Raw genomic sequence first — 15971 nt, forward strand, 5'->3', positions numbered from 1 at the left:
TGATATCTACTTTAATTTTATCATGCTCCTTTTCCTATCATTTAGTAATTGCTAACTTGTATAGGGAATAATTACAGAAAAGAGAGAGAATGTAAGATTACCAAAAGAAAAAAAACGTAAGAAATTCATACAAAAATAGTCTTTGGCTTAAAAACACAGGTTAAAAATAAAACAGGTGAAATTTGCTTTTGCTAGGAAGACCCAAGGAATTGCCTTTTCTAGTTGTGGCAGGAAAGTCAAGTATTTCCAGGTGTTCTGTGTACTTGAATGCAATGCTTAGGTTTGTGCTGAGGATGCTAACATGGAATCAGGGTCATTGGATGCAGCCTAGGAAGAGTAATGGAAGAGCGTCCACAATGAGGAGAAGCTGTTACTATGAGAAGAACTCATAGCTACTTTACTGCTATTGGTACCCTGTAATGTTGGCACAGACTTAATGGACTTAAAGGATGGAACATCTGCACATGCTACTTTTACTAATTTCCCCCAGATCCTAATATTTTATTGATCCAAAGAAGCTCTGTGGTTTACAATACTTGGATTTAATTTGTAGAAAGCCTTAGGCAAGTGAATTCAAGGAAGTGTAAACAGATTAAAATCATCCTGATTTCTCAATTTGCCGGTAAAAATTTACATGCTAATTCCTTAATTTAAAATTGTCTTAGAGAAATCCAGGCAAGTGGATGGAACTGAGTCTGATTTGATAATTGTTCTGAATTTCCTTGTTTCCTGTAAAAGACATTTATGTCTCCTTTGAAAATATCACTAGCTCATGATGAAAGTCTTCCTATTTGGATTAAAACACCCAAACTAATTTTACTTTTAATACTGGTGATTCATAAAATGTTCCCACAGTATATTAGTCAAAATCACTTCTATTTCTTTCCGTTTCTACTTTCACTCACAGCAGAAGACTAAGAGCTTGAGGATGGATAATGAGAGCACTGTGTCTGAGTTCATCCTTCTGGGGCTCCCCATTCGAGCAGAGGATCAAGCTGTGTACTCTGCCTTGTTCCTGGTTCTGTACCTGACAACTGTGCTGGGGAACCTGCTCATCATCCTGCTCATCAGGCTGGACTCTCACCTCCACACCCCCATGTACTTCTTTCTCAGCCACTTGGCCTTCACTGATATCTCTTTCTCATCAGTCACAGCTCCAAAGATGCTCGTGAATATGCTGACACACAGTCAGTCCATCTCATATGCTGGGTGTATTTCCCAGGAGTATTTTTTCACAGTTTTTGCAGGCATTGATAGCTTTCTTCTGACTTCCATGGCATATGACAGGTATGTGGCCATCTGCCATCCTCTGCACTATATCACCATCATGAACCAGAACCTCTGTGTCCTTCTAGTAGTTGTGTCCTGGGCCTTATCTTCTGCAAATTGCCTTGTGCACACCCTTCTCTTGGCTTGCCTATCTCACTTTAGAAACAATACCATTCCCCATTATTTCTGTGACCTCTCTACCTTGCTGAAGCTGTCCAGCTCAGACACCACCATCAATCAACTGGTCATCCTTGTTTTAGGTAATGTGGTCATTAGCCTGCCATTTATATGTATTCTTGTCTCTTATGGCCGCATTGGAGTAACCATTATGAAAGCTCCCTCCATCAAGGGAATCTGCAAAGCCTTGTCCACATGTGGCTCTCACCTCTGTGTGGTTTCCTTGTACTTTGGGTCCATCATTGGACTGTATTGTGTCCCCTCATCTAATAACATTAATGAGAATAATGCCATTGTGTCTGTGATGTACACTATGGTCACACCCATGTTGAATCCCTTTATTTATAGTTTGAGGAATCGGGATATTAAAAGAGCACTGAAAAATATCCTCAGCAGAAAATAATGATGCATCTTCTGCTTCCCATTTGTTGCCTAGGACTCTTCCTTGACTGGCACATATAAATATCTTCTCTCTGAATGGCCATCTTAAAGATATTTTAATCTGAACTTCTCTCATATATCTTGGATGTTACACTTACTTCTTTTCTTGATCTTGATAATTTCAGGAAACAGGTCTCCAACTCATATTCACATAAGTCCTTTCTGTATTTCTCTTTGCACATGATATCTTTCTCAAACAGTTTTAAAATTTAAAATTTAAAATGTAACACTCTTGTTTTCATTTGGATAGCTTGTAACTTTTGGGGCAAATTCTTTTTTTCCTTTTCTATCTCATAGAAAATTCTTTAGATAGAATTAGTTCCATTTGAAAAATTTGTTGACAGGCAATGTTTCTCTATGTAGACCTAGATATTCTAGAATTTGCTATATAGACCAGTTTTGCCTTGATCCAGTTGAGATCAGCCTACCTCTGCCTCCTGAGTGCTGAGAATATTGGCATGAACCACTATGCAGAGTTTGATCATATTTTTTGCATCCAATCCAGTAATATCTTGAATTTTCAGCTGATAGTAAGCTTAAATAGATACTGTATCTCAGACACACCACCAATGAACTGGTTATGGTTACTGCAGGGTGGGGTTCATTAACCTCACATTGATGTCTTTTGGCTTCTTATGTACAGATTGCAGTCACCATTCTGAGACCTCATTCCAGCCATGCATGGAATTTTTCAGCCTCTTGTTTGTAATACACTTTTCATTTTCATTGAGACATGAAGATACACATTTTTATAAGAAGAGATGTTCTGATACATATATGTGTTGTATAATGTGTGTTACATAATGAATGGGACTATCTCCTAAATGTTTGACATATTTTGTGGTATAAGCACTCAGAGTCCATTCCCGTACTACTTGTATATTGCACTCCATCATCATCACCCCTTGTCCCTCTCCTGTGAAGTCAACACTATAGTTCTCTCCTTAGGTCAAGTTTCAGGTACACTACCAGTTTTTCCTTCTTTCCACATAGTTTGCTCATCATTTTGTAATTTGGTTTTCATTGTTCAATTTTTTTGCACTATATTTTTAAATCGATAGATATTATCTATGCAGTTACTTTCTATTTTCTTCCAAACTCAGTGGTCCATTGATATAAGGTAGACAATATGGGTACAGGTTCTAGGTGGTGAAAAGGGCTGTGCAAACTTCTTTGTTTAAGGAGATCAAGTTTATGTAAAGTATAAAAGTGGGAAGAAATATTTTAGAATGACCTTCTATATGGTGCTGTAATTATGTGGCATCAGTCTGTTCTTTATAGGGGTTGGCTGCCGAAATGTATGGGCTGGAAGAAATAATGTAAGTACAATATTTGTATGAAAATCTGAAACAGTTATACTAGAAAATCTAATCCAACTATACTGTGTTCTAAAATGATATGGGTTCCATATTTAATTGCATAAATATATTGTCCCCTATTTCCATCTGAAATGTTGAACCTGTGACTTTTTTTACTTGGAAAACTTCCATGACAAACATATTAAGCTTCATTAATGGTAGCCAATTACTCTGAGATATTTTTTATATCTAGTGATTATTATGAAGAAAGAGATTCAAGTAGAGATATCTTAGTGTTCTTCTGCTACACTAGCAATTTTAATAGATGTGCTTCTCAGACTATTATATGTGAAGTTGAGTCCTTAGACTAGTGTACCACTTGGACATTTCTGAATTTTGAGCCATTATCTTGTCATTGAAATGTGAATTTATACTTATAAAAACTGAGATAACTTCTAAGAAAAATAATATAATCACAGCAATCACAATTAAAATATATGTGCATGTAATTTTGCACCATAAAGTTTATACTATATATTATATATCATATATATTCATTTATGTGGCATTTTTATGAATCCTATTAAAATATTAATTTAAAAAGCACTAGTTTATCTGGGTCCTTTCAGCAAAATCTTGCTAGTGTATGCAATGGAGTCATCATTTGGATGCTGATTATGGGATGGATCCCTGGATATGGCAGTCTTTAGATGGTCCATCCTTTCTTCACAGCTCCAAATTTTATCTCTGTAACTCTTTCCATGGGTGTTTTGTTCCCAATTATAAGAAGGGGCACAGTGTCCACACTTTGGTCTTCATTCTTCTTGAGTTTCATGCGTTTAACAAATTGTATCTTATATCTTGGGTATCCTAAGTTTTTGGGCTAATATCCACTTATCAGTGAGTTCATATTGTGTGAATTCCTTTGTGATTGTGTTACCTCACTCAGGATGATGCTCTCCAGGTCCATCCATTTGCCGAGGAATTTCATAAATTCATTCCTTTTAATAGCTGAGTAGTACTCCATTGTGTAAATGTACCACATTTTCTGTATCCATTCCTCTGTTGAGGGGCATCTGGGTTCTTTCCAGCTTCTGGCTATTATAAATAAGGCTGCTAGGAACATAGTGGAGCATGTGTCCTTCTTACTGGTTGGAACATCTTCTGGATATATGCCCAGGAGCTGTCTCTTGTGAGACAATGCTGGGGCCTAGCAAACACAGAAGTGGATGCTCACAGTCAGCTATTGGATGGATCACAGGGCCCCCAATGGAGGAGCTAGAGAAAGTACCCAAGGAGCTAAAGGGATCTGCAACCCTATAGGTGGAACAACATTATGAACTAACCAGTACCCCAGAGCTCTTGACTCTAGCTGCATATGTATCAAAAGATGGCCTAGTCGGCCATCACTGGAAAGAGAGGCCCATTGGACTTGCAAACTTTATATGCCCCAGTACAGGGGAACGCCAGGGCCAAAAAGTGGGAGTGGGAGTGTGGGGCGTGGGGGAGTGTATTGGGGACTTTTTGGATAGCATTGGAAATGTAAATGAGGAAAATACCTAATAAAAATTAATTCTAAAAAAAAAAAGCACTAGTTTAAATGATAGAAACCAATAATATAAGTGTTAAAGTTCCTTTGGTCCCTTGTCAGTTATGCTTTCTTTACCCTTAAAGATAATGTCTTAACTATTATTTCTTTACTAGTATATAGTAATTATATGAAATGATTTTTTTGTTTATTTGTTTTTGAGTCAGGGTTTTACCAAGTGGCCTTGGACACAGGTGTGGAAATCCATGAACACCATAGCCACTGAGAATAGGCTGAATCTATTTCATAGAGAACCTGTGGATCATGTAGTTCATGTAGACCAGACTAGTTTTTAGTTCATCGAGATCTGCTTGCCTCTGTCTCCTGAGTGCTGGGATTAAAGACATCCACCATCATGCCTGTCTCAAAGTGATGAGTTTTTTTTTTTTTTTTTCGAGACAGGGTTTCTCTGTATAGCTCTGGCTGTCCTGGACCTCACTCTGTAGACCAGGCTGGCCTCGAACTCAGAAATCCGCCTGCCTCTGCCTCCCAAGTGCTGGGATTAAAGGCGTGCACCACCACGCCCGGCCTCAAAGTGATGAGTTTTAAGTTATCTTTGTAATGTATATAATGTGGTTTAAGGATAGTGACCTCCTGTATTACACTGGCTTCCATTTACTCACCACACTCTTGAATATCCTTTTTCCTTTCATGCCTTCCCCACCCCCCATTTCTCAAAGTTCTATATGAGAGAAAATTTGTGAAGCTTGTATTTGGAAGTCTGGGCCATCTAACACAATAATCACCAATTCAACCCATTTCCTATTGTCCCTACCAGCGGGACAGTCAAATAGGGTCTGAGGAACCCACCTGTGGAGAGAATGGGGTCAAGAAACACAAAGAATGGGTAGCAAGTCTGATTTATCAAGCTGACAAATTTTATTTTTCCCAAGCATGTTTTATACACATAGAAGCAAGATTTAGGAAGGGGGATGATGCAGAATCATTTTGTTTCTGGGGAAACCACCTGCTCCCAAAAGCAGGATATTGGCTAGGTAGAAAGTTCAGCAGGAGGAACAAAACAGTGTGGGTTGCTAGGTACCTGTTCATAAGATCTATAGCTATTTGTTCTTAACTGGGAGTAGTAATTTCCTACAGAGGCCTCAACTTTTCCCACAGAAATCTCAACTAAACTAGTACTTTTCCACTAAGGCCAAGACTTTGTAAGTAATCACTTATGGCTGACAAGGCAGTTAAAATTCCTATAAGTGACATCATTTCATTTTTTAAAAATGGATTTTTAAATTTATATTTCAAATGTTTTCTCCTTTCTAGGTCTCCCCTTCAAAAGCCCCCTATCTATACCCCCTTCTCTGCCTTTATGAGAGTGTTCCCCCACCTACCCACTAATGCCCTTCTTCCTGCCTTGGCATTCCCCTACACTGGGACATCAAACACCCTCAGGCCCAAGGACCTCTCCTCCCACTGATAGAACAAGGCCACCCTCTGCCACATATGTGGCTGGAGCCATGGGTCTCTCCATGTGTATTCTTTGGTTGGTATTCCAGTCCTTGGGAGTTCCTTGGGGGGGGGTGTCTGGCCAGTTGATGTTGTTCTTACCTCCATGAGATTGCAAATACCCTCAGCTCCTTCAGTCCCTTCTCCCACTCCTCCATCAGGGACCCAGTGCTCAGTCCAATGGTTGGCTGCAAGCCTCTGTATTTCTCTGGCAGAGCCTCTCAGGAGACTCTTCTCATATCAGGCTCTCTCATCAGCAAGCACTTCCTAGCACCCACAATCGTGTCCAGGGTTTGGTGACTGGATATGGGATGGCTAATATCCACTTAACAGTGTGTGCATACTGTGTGTGTTCTTTTGTGACTGAGTTACCCCACTCAGGATGATATTTTCATGTTCCATCCATTTGCTTGTGAATTTCATGAAGTCATTGTTTTTAATAGTTTTTCATTCTTTATTAATGCAAATTTGATTATTTTCTCTTTTATTAAACAATGTTTTGAATTTATTGTTTGAACATTTTATACATGTTTGCATGTACTTTGATCATACCAACTTCCCATTACCTACCTCCAGTACCTCTAGTGAAGAAGGGAATGTCTCTATCACAGAGTCCCATTAATACTGCTCATGTGCACAAGGGTGTAGGACCTTCTACTGTGACATGTATAATTTATCAGTGGTAAGACTTGCAAAGAAAAATAACCCTTCCTTATTAGCTATCACCTGCCTATAGATACTGTGATAGGGGTGGGACCTCTGGTACCCCTCCCTTATCTATACTGGGATTCTAAGTAGATTGGTCTTATATAAGCCTTGTGCAGATAAGGCAACGATAGCTATTGTGCAGTGGCCATATGAAATCTAGGAGAAAGCATTTAATAACTTTCTCCATCTTCCTCTGGCTCTTATATTATTACTGTCCTCCTTTCAGTGATATGCCCTGAGTCCGGGTTGAGGAGAGTTTGATGTAGATACATATTTATACATGAGCTCTCAAAGTCATTCTCAGGACTTTGGCCTGTTATAAGTCTCTGCATTAACCACTACATTGTAGAAAGCGTCTCTGTTCAAGGTTGAGAGCAGTATAATCTATGGATATAAATATAAATATGTAGAAAGCAGTTTAACAACATGACCATTAAAAAAAAGAATAGAACATTGTCCTTTAAGGTCCATGAACTCCTGTGACATGGGCTTACTAAATTTACTTTACCATGTTTGAAATCTGATTTGTGGAATGTATCAGTTATTTGTATATTACAAAGCATTTAAATGCTTGAGACTATGGGGGCAGTCAACATTTGAAGTACCACATTCCACTCCTTGGACTCCATAGTAGTCTTCAGGCCATATCATAATGTAACATGCATTTAGTTCTACTTAAAAAAATGTACCAATCATCTTTAACAGTCTCAACAATGTTTTAAAGTTCAGTTTCCTCTTAGACTCAAGGCGATTTCTTCCTTGAATCTCCTTGTAAAATCAGAAAGCAAATTAAAAACTTCCAACATACCATGGCATAGGATATATATTATCATTCTCAAAGGGAGGGACGAGGGCATAGTGAGGAAATACTAGACCAAAACAAGACCCAAACTCAGTAAAGAACTCCAGATCTTATAGCTTTACGCTGGGTATCAAGGGGTTTTGATGGTTTTGTCCATCCAACTTTGTTGCCTGCATCATACACCTCTCCCATTGGCTGCATTTTCCCTTTGCAGGTACCATTGGCAGATATTCTATGGCATTAACATTTTCAACAACTTTGGGGCTTCCAATACTGCCTAGGTTTCAATTTAACAGCTTTAACCAGGGGCTTCTCAGGGACTCTTTACAGGTACTCCCTGGAATACACTGTCTGACCTCAATGTCTCAATGACACTTCAGAAAATGGTTCCATGGTCCCTTCATTCTGACATCCTTGTCATGGTAGATGACATTGACAAGTTGGTCTGCCAGTTAGGTACAGATTATGTACCCCTTGAGCCACATTTGTGGAGGTTTATATTTGTTGTTGATCAGGAAACCCATTCTGCCTTTTACCTAACAGGTTGGAGGAGTATCTGGGTGGAGTCTTTTTCCAAGGGCATAACTCCCTTTATTACAGTGCAAGTTAGGCTTCTCCTTAATAATAACAATTCCCTTAACAGTTTCAGCATTTCTTTCAATGCAAACCTTTAGCTGGTCTTCAATAATAACATAAACAATAGAAAGCACACATATACATGGAAGCTGAACAATACTCTACTCAATGATAACTTGATCAAGGAATAAAGAAATAAATAAATTAAAGACTTTTTAGAGTTTAATGAAAATGAAGCCACAACATACCCAAACTTATGGGATACAATGAAAGCAGAGCTAAGAAGAAAACTCATAGCTCTGAGTGCCCCCCAAAAGAAACTGGATAGAGCATACACTAGCAGTTTGACAGAACATCTCAAAGCTCTAGAACAAAAGGAAGCAAATTCACCCAAGAGGAGTAGATGGCAGGAAATAATCAAACTCAGGGCTGAAATCAACCAAGTAGAAAAAAAAGAACTATACAAAGAATCAACCAAACCAGGAGCTGGTTCTTTGAGAAAATCAACAAGATAGATAAACCCTTAGCCAGACTCACTAGAGGGTACAGTAACAGTATCCTAATTAACAAAATCAGAAATGAAAAGGGAGACATATCAACAGAAACTGAGGAAATCCAAAAAATCATTAGATCCTACTACAAAAGCCTATACTCAACAAAACTGGAAAACCTGGATGAAATGGACACCTTTTTAGACAGATGCCAGGTACCAACATTAAACCAGGATCACATAAATGATCTAAACCATCCTGTAACCCCTAAAATAATAAAAGCAGCCATTAATATCACCTCAACCAAAAAGAGCAGAGGACCAGATGGGTTTAGTGAAGAGTTCTATGAGACCTTCAAGGAAGACCTAATACCAATATTCTTCAAAATATTCCACAAAATAGAAACAGAAGGAACATGACCCAATTTGCTTTATGAAGCCACAATTACTCTGATAACTAAAGTACACAAAGACTCCACAAAGAAAGAGAACTTCAGACCAATTTCCCTTATGAATATTGATGCAAAAATACTCAGTAGTATTCTTAAAAACTGAATCCAGAAACACATCAAAACAATCATCCATCATGATCAAGTAGGCTTCATCCCAGGGATGCAGGGATGGTTCAAAATATGGAAATCCATTAATGTAATCCACTATATAAACAAACTCATAGGAAAAAAACGCACATGATCATCTTGTTAGATGATGAGAAAGCAATTGACAAAAATCCAACACCCCTTCATGATTAAAGTCTTGGAAATATTAGGAATTCAAGGTCCATACCTAAACATAGTAAAAGCAGTATACAGCAAATGATTAGCCAACATCAAACTAAATGGAGAGAAAGTTGAAGCAATACCACTAAAATCAGGGACTAGACAGGGCTGTCTACTCTTTCCCTACCTATTCAATATAGTAATTGAAGTCTTAGCCAAAGCAATTCGACAACAAAAGTAAGTTAGAGGGATAAAAATTGGAAAGGAAGAAGTCAAAATATCAGTATTTGCAGATGATATAATAGTATATATAAGTGACCTCAAAAATTCCATCAGAGAACTCTTAAATCTGATAAACAACTTCAGCAAAGTGGATGGATATAAAATTAATTGAAACAAATCTACCTCTACTCAAATTATAAGCAAGTTGAGAAAGAAATTAGTGAAACAGCACCCTTAACAATAGTCACAAATAATATAAAATACCTCTAACTAATCAAGTGAAAGATCAGTATAACAAGAACCCCAAGTCTCTGAAGAAAGAAACTGAAGAAGGTCTCAGAAGATGGGAAGATCTCCCATGCTCCTGGATTGGCAGAACAAATACATTAAAAATGAACATTTTGCTAAAAGCAATCTACAGGTTCAATGCAATCCCCATCAAAATTCCAACTCAATTCTTCGTAGAATTAGCAAGAGCAATTTCCAAATTCATTTGGAATAACAAAAAACTCAGGATAGCAAAAACTGTTCTCAACAATAAAAGAACTTTTTGGGGAAATCATCATCCCTGACCTCAAGCTGTACTACAGAGTAATAGTGATATAAAGTGTATGGTATTGGTACTGAGATGGGCAGGTAGATCAATGGAAAAGAATTGAAGAACCAGAAATAAACCCACACACCTATGGTAACTTGATCTTTGACAAAGCAGGTAAAACCATCCAGTGGAGAAAAAGCAAATTCAAAAAATGGTACTGACTCAACTAGTGATCAGTTTGTTGAAGAATGCAAATTGATTCATTCTTATCTCTTTGTAAAAATCTCAATTCCAAGTGGATCAAGGACCTCCAAATAAAACCAGATACTCTGAAACTAATAGAAGTGAAAGTGGGGAAGAGCCTTGAACACATGGGCTCAGGGGAAAATTTTCTGAAGAGAACACCAATGGCTTAGGTTCTAAGATCAATAATAGAGGAATGAGACCTCACAGAGCTCCTGTAAAGCAAAGGAGAGTGTCAATAGGACAAAACAACAACCAGCAATTAGGATAAAAACTTTACCAACAACCACCTGAGCAGGTGACGGAGCCATCTTAGGCCCTGGGTCCCTCAGAGACCAGTCTGCACAGGTGAGAGTGCAGACTGCAGAAGTGACACACACCTTCCGGGACAGGCAGGAGCGACACAGCTTCTGGGACAAACCGAGTTTCGGGCTCCAGACATGGGGCACCTTTCCCGCCAGAGGAGAGGTGTCTGCCTGGGAGTGGTCTGACAGAGCAGGTGAGAGAGCCATCTTGTGTCCCGTGTCCCTTGGAGAACAGTCTGTGCAAGTGAGCATGCACACTGTAGAGGCAATACATCTTCTGTGACAGGTCCTGTTTCAGACCTTCATCTTCAGCCAGGAGGCGGGTCTGAACGCGTGTGCACTTTCCTTGCAAGAGGAGAGCTTGCCAGCAGAGAGTACGCTGACCATTAAGACTGAGGAGAGAGCTGGACTCCCAGGACTGCTGACAGAGGCTAACAGAATCACAGGAGGAACAAGCTCCAACCAGACACAATTATAACAACTAACTCCAGAGATTACCAGATGGAGAAAGGCAAATGTAAGAATCTTATTAAGAAGAAACCAAGACCACTCACCATCATCAGAACCCAGCACTCCCACCTCAGCCAGTTCTGGATAACCTAACACACCCGAAAAGCAAGGCTCAGATTTAAAATCATATCTCATGATGTTGGTAGAGGACATCAAGCAGGGTACTAATAATTCACTTAAAGAAATACAGTGGGGGGGGGTATGGGGGGCTTTTGGGATAGCATTGGAAATGTAATTGAGGAAAATACATAATAATATAAAAAAAAGAAATACAGGAGAACAGTGCTAAAGAGGTAGAAGTCCTTAAATAGGAAACACAAAAATCCCTAAAAGAACAACAGGAAAGCACAACCAAACAGGTGATTGAATTGAACAAAGCCATCCAAGACCTAAAAAGGGAAGTAGAAACAATAAAGAAAACCCAAAGTGAGACAACTCTGGAGATAGAAACTCTAGGAAAGAAACGAGGAAACATAGATGCGAGCATCAGCAACAGAATACAAGAGATGGAAGAGAGAATCTCAGGTGCAGAAGATTCCATAGAAAGCACGGACACAAAAATCAAAGAAAATGCAAAATGCAAAATGCAAAAGGATTCTAACTCAAAACATCTAGGAAATCCAGGACACAATAAGACCAAACCTACAGATAATAGGAATAGATGAGAATGAAGATTTCCAACTTAAAGGGCCAGCAAATATCTTCAACAAAATTATAGAAGAAAACTTCCCAAACCTAAAGAAAGAGATGCCCATGAACATACAAGAAGCCTACAGAACTCCAAATAGACTGGACCAGAAAAGAAATTCCTCCAGACACATAATAATCAGAATAACAAATGCACTAAATAAAGATAGAATATTAAAAGCAGTAAGGGAAAAAGGTCAAGTAACATATAAAGGCAGGCCTATTAGAATTACACCAGAATTCTCACCAGAGAATATGAAAGCCAGAAGATCCTGGACACATGTTATGCAGACACTAAGAGAACACAAATGCCAGCTCAGGCTACTATACCCAGCCAAACTCTCAATTACCATATATGGAGAAATCAAAGTATTCCATGATAAAACCAAATTCACACAATATCTTTCCACGAATCCAGCCCTTCAAAGGATAATAAGGGCAAAACACCAACACAAGGATGGAAACTACACCCTAGAAAAATCAAGAAAGCAATCCTTCAACAACCATAAAAGAAGACAGCCTCAAAATCAGAATCCCAACTTTAAAAACAAAAATAACAGGAAGCAACAATTACTTTTCTTTAATTTCTCTTAACATCAATGGACACAATTCCCCAATAAAAAGACATAGACTAATAGACTGGCTACACAAACAGGACCCAACATTTTGCTGCTTACAGGAAACCCATTTCAGGGAAAAAGACAGACACTACCTCAGAGTGAAAGACTGGAAAACAATTTTCCAAGCATATGGTCGTAAGAAACAGGCTGGAGTAGCCATAATAATATCAAATAAAATTGACTTCCAACCCAAAGTTATCAAATAAGACAAGGAGGGACACTTCATACTCATCAAAGGTAAAATCTACCAAGATGAACTCTCAATTCTGAATATCTATGCTCCAAATGCAAGGGCAGCCACATATATTAAAGAAACTTTAGTAAAGCTCAAAGCACACATTGCTTGTCACACAACAATACTGTGGGACTTCAACACCCCACTCTCACAAATGGACAGAGCCTGGAAACAGAAACTAAACAGAGATACATGGACACTAACAGAAGTTATGAAACAAATGGATTTAATAGATATATACAAGGGCTGGGGGAGGGAAGCGCACATGTGCACGTGCCCTCTGCCTCGTCCACCGCTGCAGCCTCCTCCTGCAGCTCCTGGTGCTGCTTGTGTGCTCCCTCAGTGCAGACCAGTGTCTCTTTTGTGAAGCGGCAGCTGAGGAGACTCCGGCGCTCCATGGCCAACAAGAAACCCAAGGAAGGAGTCAAGACTGAGAACAACAATCATATTATTTTGAAGGGGGTGGGACAGGATGGTTCTGTGGTGCAGTTTAAGATTAAGAGGCATACACCACTTAGTAAACTAATGAAAGCCTATTGTGAACGGCAGGGTTTGTCAACGAGGCAGATCAGATTCCGGTTTGATGGGCAGCCAATCAACGAAACAGACACACCTGCACAGTTGGAAATGGAGGATGAAGATACGATTGATGTGTTCCAGCAGCAGACTGGAGGTGTCTACTAAAAAGGGAGCCTGCTACTTTACTCCAGAATTTTGTTATAGACAAAGAATAAATTCTCAATTAGAAAGCCACAATTTGGTCCCACCATATCCTGACTACTACAGTATAGTTTTCTCTCTTCTTTCATTTCCCTGTCCCCATTTCTTTATTGTACATAAAGTAACTGGTGTATGTGCACACGCATAGTGCTCTTTTTTTTCTTTTCCTTTTTTAAACTAAAAGGCCAATGTTCTGTTCTGGTTGACATCAGATGGAGATGGTCTAGGGGAAAATACTGGGTTTGTGAAAATACCCCCTTCTCCATTAGTGGCATGCTCATTCAGCTCTTATCTTTATATTCCAGTAAGTTATTTTGCTCTCATTGTTTTAACAAAAGAACCCAACAACACCAAATCCTTGCATACCTTGTTCGATTGGAGAATTTTAATGTTTTTCATTTATCATTGTAAAACCAAGGACAATTTTATAACTTTTTTGTACGTAGCTGTTACATGTAGGGCAATCTGTCTTTAAGTAGGGATAAATTACTCTTGAACAAAATGATCCTAGATAGTTTTCCCTTCAAGTCAAGCGTCTTGTTGTTTAAATAAACTTCTTGTTTAAAATGAAAAAAAAAGTTATCTACAGAACTTTTTATCCTAAAACAAATGGATATATTTTCTTCTCAGTGCCACATGGTACCTCCTCCAAAACTGACCATATAATTGGTCACTAATCAGGTCTCCACAGATACAAAAATATTGAAATTATCCCATGCATTCTATCTGATCACCACGGACTAAGACTGATCTTCAATAACAACATAAATAATAGAAAGCCCACATTCACGTGGAAACTGAACAACACTCTACTCAATGATTCCTTGGTCAAGGATAAAATAATGAAAGAAAATAAGACTATTTAGAGTTTAATGAAAATGAAGCCACACCATACCCAAACTTATGGGACACAATGAAAGCAGTCCTAAGAGGAAAACTCATAGCCCTGAGTGCCTCCAAAAAGAAACTAGAAAGAGCATACACTAGCAGCCTGACAGCAAACTTACAAGCTCTAGAACTAAAGGAAGCAAATTCACCCAAGAGGAGTAGAGTGCAGGAAATAATTAAACTCAGAGCTGAAATCAAACAAGTGGAAACAAAAAGAACTATTGAAAGAATCAACCAAACCAGGAGCTGGTTCTTTGAGAAAATCAACAAGATAGATAAACCCTTAGCCAGACTAACTAGAGGTCACAGTGACAGTATCCTAATTAACAAAATCAAAAATGAAAAAGGAGACATAACAACAGATCCTGAGGAAATCCAAAATATAATCAGATCCTACTACAAAGGTTATACTCAACAAAACTAGAAAACCTGGATGAAATGGACAACTTCCTAACAGATACCAGGTACCAAAGTTAAATCAGGATCAGATTAATGATCCAAACAGAAATAGAAGCAGTCATCAATATTATCCCAACCCAAAATAGCCCAGGAGCAGATGTGTTTAGTGCAGAGTTCTAGCAGACCTTTAAAGAAGACCTAATTCTAACTCTCCTCAAACTATTCCACAAAATAGAAACAGAAGGGACTCTACCCAATTCTTTCTATAAAACCACAATTACTCTGATAACTAAACTACAGAAAGATCCAACAAAGAAAGAGAACAGACCAATTTCACTTATGAATATCTGTCTTAGTTAGGGTTTTACTGCTGTGAACAGACACCATGACCAAGGCAAGTCTTATAAAAATAACATTTAATTGGAGCTGGCTTACAGGTCTAGAGTTTCAGTTCATTATCACCAAGGTGGGAGCATCGCAGTATCCAGGCAGGCATGGCGCAGGCAGAGCTGAGAGTTCTACATCTTCATCTAAAGGCTACTAGTAGAAGACTGAGTTCCAGGCAACTAAGGTGAAGATCTTAAGCCCACACCTGCAGTGACACACCTACTCCAACTAGTTCACACCTATTCCAACCAGGTCACACCTCCAAATAATGCCACTCCCTGGCCCAAGAATATACAAACCATCACAATATCGATGCAAAAATACTCAATAAAATCTTCGAAAACCAAATCTAAGAACATATCAAAACGATCATCCATCATGACTAAGTAGGCTTCATTCCAGGGATGCAGGGATGGTTTAATATATGGAAATCCATCAACATAATCCACTATATAAACAAACTCAAAGACAAAACCACATGATCGTCTCGTTAGATGCTGAGAAAGCATTTGGCAAAATCCAACACACATTCATGATAAAAGTCTTGGAAATACCAGGAATTCAAGGCCCATACCTAAACATATTAAAAGCAATCTACAGCAAACCAGTAGCCAACATCAAATTAAGTGGAGAGAAACTTGAAGCAATCCCACTAAAATCAGGGACTAGACAAGGCTGCCCACTTTCTCCC

The 15971-nt window shown here is 38.7% G+C and overlaps 1 protein-coding gene and 1 pseudogene across 1 annotated transcript; both read left to right on the forward strand.

The window, feature by feature from the left end:
- Window positions 1-928: 928 nt before the first annotated feature.
- On the forward strand, window positions 929-1849 carry Olfr338 (olfactory receptor 338). The gene has a single exon (NM_146947.2). The coding sequence runs from the start codon at window positions 929-931 to the stop codon at window positions 1847-1849; it is 921 nt and encodes a 306-aa protein (NP_667158.1).
- An 11433-nt stretch (window positions 1850-13282) lies between these two features.
- Gm13430 lies at window positions 13283-13748 on the forward strand (annotated as a pseudogene).
- The last annotated feature ends 2223 nt before the right edge of the window (window positions 13749-15971 follow it).

The sequence above is a fragment of the Mus musculus genome, chromosome 2, assembly GCF_000001635.26.
Source record: "Mus musculus strain C57BL/6J chromosome 2, GRCm38.p6 C57BL/6J".
Classification (NCBI taxonomy): Eukaryota; Metazoa; Chordata; class Mammalia; order Rodentia; family Muridae; genus Mus; species Mus musculus.